This window comes from Centropristis striata, chromosome 12, assembly GCF_030273125.1.
Source record: "Centropristis striata isolate RG_2023a ecotype Rhode Island chromosome 12, C.striata_1.0, whole genome shotgun sequence".
In the NCBI taxonomy this organism is placed as follows: domain Eukaryota; kingdom Metazoa; phylum Chordata; class Actinopteri; order Perciformes; family Serranidae; genus Centropristis; species Centropristis striata.
Window position 1 is genome coordinate 17111243 of NC_081528.1, and position 12153 is coordinate 17123395.

General features: G+C 37.0%; 1 protein-coding gene and 1 pseudogene across 1 annotated transcript; one reads left to right on the forward strand and one right to left on the reverse strand.

Annotated features, from left to right (window-relative positions):
* Nucleotides 1–1487: 1487 nt before the first annotated feature.
* LOC131981375 (uncharacterized) lies at nucleotides 1488–4803 on the reverse strand. Its single transcript, XM_059345651.1, has 4 exons — nucleotides 4761–4803; nucleotides 4298–4636; nucleotides 3857–4192; nucleotides 1488–1552 (listed from the first exon to the last, which is right to left on the reverse strand). The coding sequence occupies exons 1-4, from the start codon at nucleotides 4801–4803 to the stop codon at nucleotides 1488–1490; spliced, it is 783 nt and encodes a 260-aa protein (XP_059201634.1).
* Nucleotides 4804–9922: 5119 nt separating this feature from the next.
* On the forward strand, nucleotides 9923–11881 carry LOC131981376 (uncharacterized; annotated as a pseudogene).
* The last annotated feature ends 272 nt before the right edge of the window (nucleotides 11882–12153 follow it).

Genomic DNA, 12153 nt, shown 5'->3' on the forward strand with positions numbered 1-12153 from the left:
AGAAATGATCAGGCCTCATTCAACAATGATTCAATGTGATTTAGCCAGCCCAAAATGTTTGTGATGACTGGATTTTTCATTTATGCTATCTTATTTTGTAGATGAAATCATTTGGTCCATCTTGTGAAGCTCCATACGACTCTATGAGAGGATACAGTGTGAGAAGCAGCAACACCAGCGGACTGCCTACTTCCTTGATGCATGTGACAGTTTAATTATGAAATAATAATGAACAAATATGAAATAATATAAAATATATTCTGTATTATTATATTAAAAGGGCCATTTCTGGATATATTTTTAATTGTATGGATATGGACTTGTAAGTAACTAAGTAAATGTGTGCATGTGGCTTGATATTTAATATTTTATAAATATTCTTGATATTAATATTCTTTAAGTATTATATTTAAATACCCATCATATATTCTGTATTACATCATATGTACAGTATATTCTTTCATACCTTATCATTATTGTATTCCATATGTTTTGGATACTTATCTACATGGGCTTCTAGGCCTGTACTGTGTTGTGTATTGCTTTGATTTTTTAATTTATTGGTGTGTTATGTTGTTTAACAGAGGGTTTTTTTGCTTTGGTTTTTGAATTTAGTAGTGTGTTATGTTGTTTAATAGAGGGGTTTTGCTGTGATTTTTAATTCAGTTATTTCTTATTTTTTAAATATGTTATCTTTGATTTTTAATTGTGTTCAGTTCAATAAAGATGATGTTAAAGTCACCTCAGTCTTTGATCTCTTACGTAAGTGGTATAACCTGATGTACAAAGCACATTCACCTTGTCAGTGTGTCTGACAGAATTTTTCTAGTACAAGTAAAATGTTACAAATGACACATCATAATAGCATTATAAATTAGGATAGATAAAGTTTTAACATTTATCAAAATAAACAATGACCCATATTTTACTAGAATTCACTAAAGGCAAAAAAAACTCGACATTAGACTTCAAAAGGATGCAAACTATTTTGGCATGATGAAAATGGGAATGACAACAGCTTTTTAAAGTTTTAATGCTGCTTCAAACTCCCTTATTTGTCATTTGGTGCATTTCTCACATCAATATTAACATTTGGACAACAGTTAGTTCAACCTCCTCAACATTTAGTCATTTGTGCTCATCATATTAGCAGTTTCTCCTTACAACAAATTATAAATGCTTTTGGACATGCATTAATTGCTTTCATACAACTCTCTGCTGTTTTATAACATTATCATTGCTTATGTCAAGTCAGTCAAAATTAACTATACTTGTGAATGCTGAATAGTCATTCCATATAAAACTAATAGTCCTCATTTCTTTACTTGAGTCATTACATACAAAAATATAAATATATATATGCTCCTTATTTGTTTATATGCGGCCAATAATAACAACCGAACGGTGCTTCGCGGCTGTCATCAATGAGTGGTGCCGTTGAGTAAATCTAACATACTCCTCCAGCTCTACATTTGACTCCACCCACCTCAACGTCCGTTGAGCTCCGCCCCGAACTGCAGGCTGCAGCCAGGGGCTTCTCTTAATATGTGACCTGCTCCATCAATGTGAGTCACATTGACCCCGAAACACATTTTGAGATTTTGATGTGTATGTAAAAAGGGAGACTCTTAGCTTCATGTCAATACCAAAATTATGTTTCTACACCAAATATTCCATGATATGATCATCCAAAATTCGACTGTTATCAAAAGTTAGTTTTGAGAAAAAGGGCTTTAAAGAAAATGATACAGATTCCTCCATGTTTCACATTAAAACACATTTATTAAGACTAGACTCCAAATGAACACAATATTTTTGGGTCAAAGGTGATACCCCACATCTGTATGTGTAGTCTACTCATACTGTCACACATACACGTGCACGTGACCTCGTGCACGAGCACATACACAACACAGTACAGGCCTAGAAGCTCATGTAGACAAGTATCCAAAACATATGGAATACAATAATGATAAAATATGAACAAATATACTGTACATATGACATAATACAGAATATGATGGGTATTTAAATATAATAGTAATTAAAAAATATCAATATCAAGAATATTTATAAAATATTAAATATCGAGCCACGTGCACACATGTACTTACACTTACTTACAAGTGCATATCCATATAATTAAAAATATATATATACAGACAATGACCCTTTTAATATAATAATAATACAGAATATATTTTATATGATTTCATATTTATTTATTATTATTTCATAATTAAACTGTCACATGCATCAAGGAAGTAGGCAGTCCGCTGGTGTTGCTGCTTCTCACACTGCATCCTCTCATAGAGTCGTATGGAGCTTCACAAGATGGACCAAATGATTTCATCTACAAAATAAGATAGCATAAATGAAAAATCCAGTCATCACAAACATTTTGGGCTGGCTAAATCACATTGAATCATTGTTGAATGAGGCCTGATCATTTCTGTATTATTGCTTCAATATGATCAGTGTATAAACTGACTGCACAGGAATAATACAGCCCCATATTCAGAAACATAACATATTTACCACACAGTTTATGATTCACCATATCAGATCTTTTAAACAATACTTTTACTATACTTTTACCATACTTTAGGCTGTTTATTTTATTATAGCCTAAAGATCTCCTCACCTTTGTGTCTCACAGCAAACCTGTCTCCTACAAATTATGTTTGTATATTACTGTTAAATAATTAGCCTCAGTTGTGTGGTGATAAAGTAATCACTGCCTGGATTATGTTCAAACACTGATTTTCCTCATTATGTTAATAAATGTAATTTATAGGAGACAGTAGACACCTGAGACACACCCACACCTGGGCTAACGTTACACACTGCTGTTATCACACAGCATTATTAGCTGCTTTCTTAACCTGCTCTAGTGATTTTATTAGCCCTTATTACCAGAAAAAAGAGGATCGTGTAGATAAAGTATAAGCACTTGCCATCAGTCATCTCTTTAACTAGGTCAAGTCTTCTCACGTCTCCTCCGGTGAACAGCAGCTAGCAGGCCCGCTGTTGTGAAGCTTGCGGCTCGACTTGTACTCCCGAGCTATCACAGTCTCTTTAACATTGTCCTCGTTTAGATAACTACAGTCAGAGACATTGTATGCTACCATCGGCTCATCCATGAGCGCAATATCTTCCTCCTCATCTTCCTCCAAAACTCACTCTCTCCGGCATTATCTTGGCTAACTAGCCGGACCGTTAGCGTCCTAGCTGGAGGTCCAGCTGTCTCTCTCCTCTCGTCTCCTCACCTACCAGTGCGGTGAAATAGTCCATAATTAACTCCGTCCAGTTATCAACACATGTAGCACATCTGACTCTGATGAAATTGAAAACTTTTGCAATGATCTCCTCACATTAATCCATCTATTTAAGCCAGCGATCTTCACCACTATGTGAACCACGTCATCCAGCCTGTCTGTAAACAGCTGCACGTTATACTTATTTCGTGGCCACGAAATACTTATTTCGTTCCCACGAATTAGTATCTCGTGGCCACGAAATACTAATTCGTGGGAACGAAATAATTTCTATTCTTTTTTTTTTCCCCCATGTCATCTCTGGGGCTCCGTACGATCCCGAATCGCATCCTAAGATACATTAAGCATTATTTAATTAAAATCATGGTCTCTTTGGAGTAATCATTTTGAGAACCACATTGGCATTTAGAAATTAATTTTGTTTGCCAACAGTAAGTTAATGTTTAATATAATTTAGTGAAAAATGTCAATTTATAAATGCAACTGAAATAACATAAAGCTAAAAGAATAATACTCCTTATATATATTAAAGTATTATAACTAGGCTAAATGATTTGAATATAATTGTAAAAACGTACTTGTCTCCACTCTAGTTCCTTCACCAAACAGGATCTGTCCACATGTGACCACAGCGCAGTAGTAAGTCCCAGTATCAGAGGAGTCCTGTATAGTTTTGGACAGACTGTGGACACAACTTCTTTCCTCTTGTTCATCACTGTGAGTGTAAAGGACGTCTGGATGAGATCCTCCTGATCCAGATCTGAACCAGTACACACTGTGTTCAGCTGGACACTGAGCTGTGTTTTCTTTGTTCTTGGGGAGAAATGAACACTGGAGAGTCACTGGTTCGCCCTGCTGGACCCACTCAGTCTCTGGACTTTGTTTCACGTAGAAAGATTTCTGCTGATTACAATCTGCATGATTCAGTAAAACAAATATATATAATCATCAAAAGAGATTCTTATCTGAAAAATATTTTTAAAAATTGGCACAATCACTGAAAGTAAAAGATATTTTACCGTTCACAGCCAAGAAGGTGACACTGACCAAACTCTGTAAATACGCTGTGCCAATCTGACAGAAGTATGTTGCTTCGTCCATTTTGTTGACATTTCTGATGGTAAGAAAATACTGAGAATCCTCTTGTGTTAATGTGAACCGTGAAACTTGTTCACCAACTGTTAATTTGCCAACAATTACAGAAGCAACTGTTTGAACCATATGTCCAAGAGACTGCTTGTACCAGTAAAAAAAATTGCCATCTGTCGCAGAAACTGGACATTGAAGAGTAACATTTCCACCAACTTCAACCTCAGTCAAAGACATCTGGTGAGAAACCTCTGCAGTCTGAATCAGGTCTGAAGAAAAGAGACCAACAGCCACAGAGTCACAAAGCAAGAGGACGAAACTCAAGCTCAAACTAATTGTCCTTGCAAAGATTGTTACATAGTCTTTCTCACTGTAGTTAAGAATTGTACTTACACACTGTACGAAGTAGAACCACAGCAGCCAGTCCAGTGATCATTGTGGTGCAGCACCTTTCGTCTTGCACTACTGAAGTCTTTTACCCGAATGGAAAATGTAGTCACGATGTGATCAAGGTTGACAAAGTGGAAATCGCAGTGATTGGCTGCAATGAAGAAAATGACCGCCCCCGCCCCACTTTTAGCAAAGCTGTGATCCATTTTCATTTGAAAAGAGATGTACATGTCACAAGTTGTTGCAGTGTTTTCATTCTGATTGTGTTACGGAATTTCTCATTTCTGTGATGACCATTTTTTGTGTTTAGTTAAGAACAAGTCTTGGGGGTCTTTTGACAGCAGCAAACTCTGTCTTATTGACAGACTATATGTGTGTATCTAAAAGATGCAGTCAGCAATATTTTCGGGAATACTTTATATCAAGTTCTATCAGCACAAGCCTAAAGATAGGTGACACGGTTCACATCTTCTGCTGGTTTCTACTGATGAACTATTGTTGGAGGTCACATAGTGAGTACTGTAGCACTGTGTGCTGAAGATAACGCATGTAAATGAGATTGGAGTTGCAGAAAACTGTATTTTCTTTTTCCATTGTTGGCAATGTGCTTCCTGTGTTGAGCTAAGCTAGACTCAATTCATCCTGGAGCGAGATTAAAAGGCTAGATGTTTGTCTCGATGTCCAAATCAAAACTAAGAGGAAGAAAGAAGAACTTCTGAAATAAGGTTGGCTGCAACATAGGTGGTAGCCTGCAGGTCTGAGGGACAGCTGGTTTGGGTAAAGGTGAAAGGAAATGTGGCTACAACCACACAGAAAAGAGATGCAGGGCTTGAAGACCTCCGGCACGGTGCCGGAAATCCGGCTCGAGATTTTTTGGGGTGTTTTTTATTTTTTTTATTTTAATCATGTTTAAAAAAAAAAAACACCAAAAACCCTTAGTTAGATCTGGATATGACCGGGGAAGGCAGCATTACGGTGGATAGCGTATACTGTTCCACTTCAACAATCCGACTCTTGTCGTCCATGTATCCGACCATCTGAGACCCTTACATTAATTGATTGATTGATTGATTGATTGATTGCTGATCTGGTGCCAAGATGTAAGTTTTCCAGTTGTGCAGTATTTGTTTTGGTGACCCCCCCCCCCCCCCCCCCCCCATTCATAAAAAAAAATTCAGGCACAGGATTTTTTTCTGCTTCAAGCCCTGGAGATGTGAAGAACTCACCAGTAAACATATGTGAGAAAAGACAGCTCTTGTGAATGTACAAATTGTGGTTGAGATGGAGCACTTTCATTTTACCAACTCATAATAACATTAAGGAGACTAGTAATGGTGATTTTCATTTATTTTTTACACAGAGACGAAAGCAAGTACCCTACCATTGTATTTGCAGTGAAACAATAAGCCTGATAGACTTAAAAAAAATGTTATCTCAGTAATGTGTTTATTCATGAGCATGTTTCTGTCCATCCATCTTACATATTTAGTCCGGCAAGCACTCTTTAGTGATTTTATTTGTTTGCTTGTTAAAACAAACAAAAGGACAGGCCTGTTCCAGCAATTGATAGTTCCACCTGTTTTTATCCACAAGGGTTTCATCACCTTTAGTTTAACTCCACATTTTTGCATTTTGCATTGCAAAACAGACAGTCAGGTTTTGGCAGTGAGCTGTTCATTTGTCCACCACAACTCTACAACAAAGCAGCTTACAAAAATACATGCAGAGAGTTTTATGTTGTGGACGCAATTGTGATTGGAATAAAATCAGTGTAAAAAAATTGTCAGAGGATGACTACTCAAATGGATGAACCCCTCAGATCTCAAAGGACTCTGTAAATATCTTCTGCCTGTTTGCTGTGAGAACAAGGAAAGCCACATGCAACAGCGACACTGACTGACATGCACTGTGGTGGGCTGTTTGACCAACCATCAAGGCTGTTTACTCTGAACAGACCTGACTATTCAACAGGGCGTGCAGTGAGGGGAGAGCTAGAAGAGGCTTCAGCAGGCTAAATTTAGATTAAATTATCATTTTTCTTGCTTTTTACTCAGCTCATCTGAAGAATAAATAATATCTTTGAATTCAATGTTCAGTATCAACCGCATATGCATAACCATATGCATGTAAAATTGTAAAATATACAATTTGTTTATCTCTTGTTCTAATTTTGATGAATTCATTCAGCATTAATCACTGTGCCAAGCAACTTTAGCAAGGCTCTCACAGCTATTTGTGGATAATCAGGCAAGCTTAAGATCACAGTTTAGACTGCTGCTAAATTACAAGCACCAAACTGCAGACATGTGCAATCAAAAACCTTAAAGACATAGTGTGTTTCTAGATGTCCAACCCTCGTGAAACTTTCACCTACTCCTGTCAACTGTTGTAAATTCTTCCTCTTGCCTTTTTAAAACAGCAGTGTAGACCAGCTTCCTGAGGCTAAAGCAGAGTGAGAGAAAGGTAAAAAGGCCCCTTTGTATTGACACCTCAGTTTGAAGCCCAACCACAACAATGCTTAAGTTTCCATTCATCATGTGACTAGCTGTGAATATGTGTGTATATGTGTCTGTTTGTGTGAAAGTGCAAAGAGTCTTCTGGCAGCAATATACTGACCCTGATGAAGGCCACAAACCACAGTGTGCTTGTCTGACAAATGTTGCTGCAGTCTTGGCCCTGCAGATAGATACGTTGTCGGCCTTAAGTTAAGGTTATAGCTTTCTGAGCTTAGTTCTAGCATGACCATCACAACTAGGGTTGCCAACCGTCCCTTGAAAAACGGAATCGTCCCGTATTATTGTGACAGTCAAAAAATAGTCAGTAAATGCCAATGAAAATTTAATAACAGGGCGCTTTATATGTAAACTTACGGCAAACTTGTTCCCAGGCCCCGTCCTGCTCTGTGACAAATGAACTGACAGCATATTCACACACGAGTATGACGATACAGAATACGCTCATCCCATTGGTCGAGGAGAAGATAGCAGAAGACAACAAAGCAGCATGCGTAGGTGACAGTGACACAGACGCTACACCTTCGAGCAGCAATGTGTCTAGTACCCCTCCGAGAAAAAAACAGAAAAGGATGCAAAAATATTGAAGAATGGGTAAAAGGAAGCACCTGGGTGGAAAAAGTGCGTGATAACATCTATAAAGCACACTGCACGTTGTGCCTGCGCTCTTTTTCCGTAGCCCATGGTGGACTGACTGATCTGAAACAACATGCTTCCAGTACTGCAGTCACGCCATCTGTACTTTAAATTTTAGTGCGCAATTACATTGCACTTTACGGCCCGTTTGTCAGCTGCATGACTCCAAAATAGCCATTCAATTGTATTCATGCTGCTCCAATAAAATAAATACATCAATTTGTTATCAGCAAACTCAAGTGCATTCTTGAAGACCAGGTCCCCATGTGTTCATGACATGAATTTAATGCCTTTTTACTGAACCAATTTGGAATTATGGAATGCTATAATCTTCCAAAATGGCCATTCAATTGCATACATGCTGCATTTTAAAAGCCAACAAAAGGAGTGAATCAAATTGTTATCAGCAAACTCCACTACATCTTTGAAAAACAGGGCCTAATTGTTATTTTGTGTTAAAGTGAATTGCTGGATAACAGTGGCGGGCGGTGCATTTCACACTTAGGCCTTCAGTGATGTCCAACTTAGTCAATACCTTTCATTTTGCTAGCATTTATAACACCAGGACTGGAGAGTAGTTAGAAACACACTTAAGCACTACTAGGCATTGCATCACCTCAGTTGTTTACAAAATGGGCTATTATCCGGCGCATTTTAAAAATCAACAATACCGCATCAGCAATTAAAACATATCTGATATGCTACTGTCAAAACTTAAAAATAAAAGGGTCCTTAAAATGATCTTTCCAAAAAGTTTTATTAAATGAGTCCACAAAGAATATGCAAGCTTTAACAAGATTGTACAATACATTGCAAACTTTATTGACACGTTGCCGTGGATACGCATTGTTCTGCTCCTCTCCTGATGACAGCTCGCCTTGTTAGTGACCTGTCAATCAAAGGTAGCCACGCCCCAAATCATACGATTCTTTATCTTCTATTTTCTTCTAAATGGGGCCATTATTAGAACTATTAACATCAAATTGTCTTGAAGAATATTTTTTACTAGTGATTGAGATTATAGTGTTGTCCTAAAAAAAATTCTGAGGTAATAAATCTAGTGAGAAGTTTTCTCATTTTGCACTGAAATGAATGGACAGATTTTTTTTGTAGCCAAACTTAGCACCCCCTTACTTAGGACGCCATTACTTCACTATATCTTAACATAGTTAACAGTTGTTTAGTGCTTAATGTTCTGAATGTTGTGTACAGCCCCTTTAAACAGACGCCAGATCTGTCTCCAGCAGTGAAATGCAAACCTATGCTGACCTATCCTATATACCTTTACCTATCCTACCTATACCTATTCACCTTTGTGTTTGCTGTGCTCCTGACTGGCAGGAAGTAGAGTGTTTGTTACTGTGGTTATTAGCTGTTCAACTGAGTATTAACAGTGTGATAGGAATTTTTATTAGGTCGAGAGCAGGGGTCAGAAGCCTCAATGCTTTAGCCATAAAAAAACAGGATCTCAGGGACTCTCTGTTTCAGTTTTCATATATCAAATCAAATCAAATCAATTTTATTTATATAGCCCAAAATCACAAATCACAGATTTGCCTTTTTACAATCCTTAAATGTAGCTGCTTGTACTTATACGAAATTAATTATTATGCAATTATGCTTGCTCTCGTTCTGGAAATACATTCATGTTGGACTTTTCTTTTGAATTGTTTGCATTCATCACTGGGCTTGGAGACAACATATTTAAAACAGGAAGCCCACACTGTCCACAGACAGCATTTATTAGTGCTTATGCTCACTGTCAGGTATAGAGACCCACCATAAAACATGAAACAGAATCGTGCTGCTGGTCTTGTTTCATGTGTTGTTGTTTTTTCCACTGCCGTAGTTCACTGAAGCACCAACATAACAAGAGGCCAATCAGATTGCTTTAAAACTGATCCCTCCCTCTTCATATGATTATATCAAGGCAAATCGTCTTCCAATACAAACTCATTTAACCTTATCTTCAAGTCGAATAACCAGAAAATGAAGATCATATTTTGTTTACTGCTGATGCTCAGCGTTGGGCGTAAGTATATTTGTAAATGTCAGATTTACTCCAGATATATATTTAATCCATTTTCATGTTCTAATAGTTGTTTAGTAGAGAGCTAAATTATTATTTCTCCGTTTTTAATATAAAATGTCTTTTCAGGATGTGAACTTGATCAGATCTGGTTCAGGCTTGTTTCTGGAGACTTGCCTAAAGTCTTAGGAAAAACATTTAGCTTTGAGACAGATCCTCGCATTACAGCCACTGAAGAGCCTGGATTCTTTGTTCTGCGTATTAAAGAAGCAAAGCTCAGTGATGCTGCAGTTTACTTCTGCATGAAAAAATATCAGAACAACTTCATGTTTCTGAAAGGAATAGACCTCAGAGTTATATGAAGTGTTAAATACAAATCTTAGTTTTATAACAACTTTATTTTAAATATGAGTTTACAAGTTGAAATTTTAAACTTTTTTCTTTTCTTTTCTTTTTCAATTTTGCAGAACCTGATACCACTGCAGTCCGTCCAGCAGACTCAGTGACTCTGCAGTGTTCAGTCCTCTCTGAGAACAAAACCTGTCCAGGAGAAAACTGTGAATTCTGGTTTAGAGTCGGATCAGATGAAACTCATCCCAGTGTCATTTACACTCATGGAAACGGTGGTGATGTGCATAAGAAGAGTCCCGAGTCTCACTCTCTGCAGAAATGTGTCTACATGTATAAGAACGTCAGCTCCTCTGAGGCTGGGACTTATAACTGTGCTGTGGCCACATGTGGAGAGATATTATTTGCAAACGGAGCAAAACTGGACTCTGAAGGTAACTGCAGAACATTTCCATATTAATATATAAATAATATTCATTCATTTTGAATCTGGTAGAAACCATAAAGATCAAATATCAAAACATTTGTTCCTTGTACATTGATAGCTTTTTTTTTTTTTTTTTTAGATATTTTTTTGGCCATTTTTCAAGGCTTTATTGATAGTGAGACAGATAGAAAGGGGGTGACAGAGGGGAGGACATGCGGCAAAGGGCCGGCTCCGCCGCAGCGAGGACTGTAGCCTCTGCACATGGGGCGCCTGTGTAACCCACTACGCTACGGACCACCCCGTACATTGATAGCTTTAATGATTTCTTCCTTATATTGTTTCAGCACTCAACACGTGTGATTCGCAGGAAACCAACATCGTTCTGATTCTGTTATTTGAAGGGTTGGCTATAGGACTGATCATTATCGGCATAGTGATTTATTCCACGAGAAAGAAAACTTGTGATTGCAACGGTAAAATAATAATAATTTCTAATACAGTTTTTGCAATAGTTAACTTCACAGGATTGACATGACTGGTTTATGTAAATTGACCAACCGCCTCTTTTATCTTAAATCTTTGTTTTGTTTATAACACAGATGTTTTTGCGCTGCAAGCAAATTCTGCAACAGTCAGCGGTGATCAGCAAAGTCAGCAGGTAAAAAGGAAAAGGTTTAACTGGAAAAATACTCATAAAAAATAAAATGTTATCTTCTTTTACATACATTTTACATAGTATATTGGCCTCATTCGTATAAAAAATATAATATTTCGTTAAATCCCATTATTTTTCCTACAAGCCAGGGAATATAACTTGAACTGGCGTTGGGTTGTTTTAATATCTTTTTGCCTTTTCATTTTTTTTTTTAAATCTTGATTTATTTGTTTTTTCTCGTGCCTTTAAAATAATATATTAATCTGGGGTTGTCTTTTTTTTAAAACCAATTTTAAGAATGGCTTATATCTCTTTTTTCAAATGAACTCTTCATGTAAAGAGATTAAAATTTGTCTTCTCATAGTATTTTTCCATATATTTCCTCAGAGACATGAGGACTCGTTGGTTTATTCTGCACCAACCTTCAGCACAAAGAAAACTGGCCGAGCAGAGAGAGGAAATGCAAAAGCAGCAGACGGAGAAACCGTCTACTCTGATGTCACGGTGACGGATTAACAATCTACTGGATTTGCTAATTAATCCTATATATATATATTCATTAAAAAAATATATAGTCTGGCACAAACATTGTCCATCATTGTCCAATCATTGTTTTTTTGTGTGTCCCAAATTTCTTATGTTAAGTGACTTTGAGTACCTTTTTAAAAGCGCTATAAAAATGTATTATTCTAATTATTATTGTTGTTGTTATTATATAAATTCTGACGTGGAAACGAAACAGTCACCTGCCGGTTCCCACTCAGAAAACTTTTTGTTGTCTTCACTGC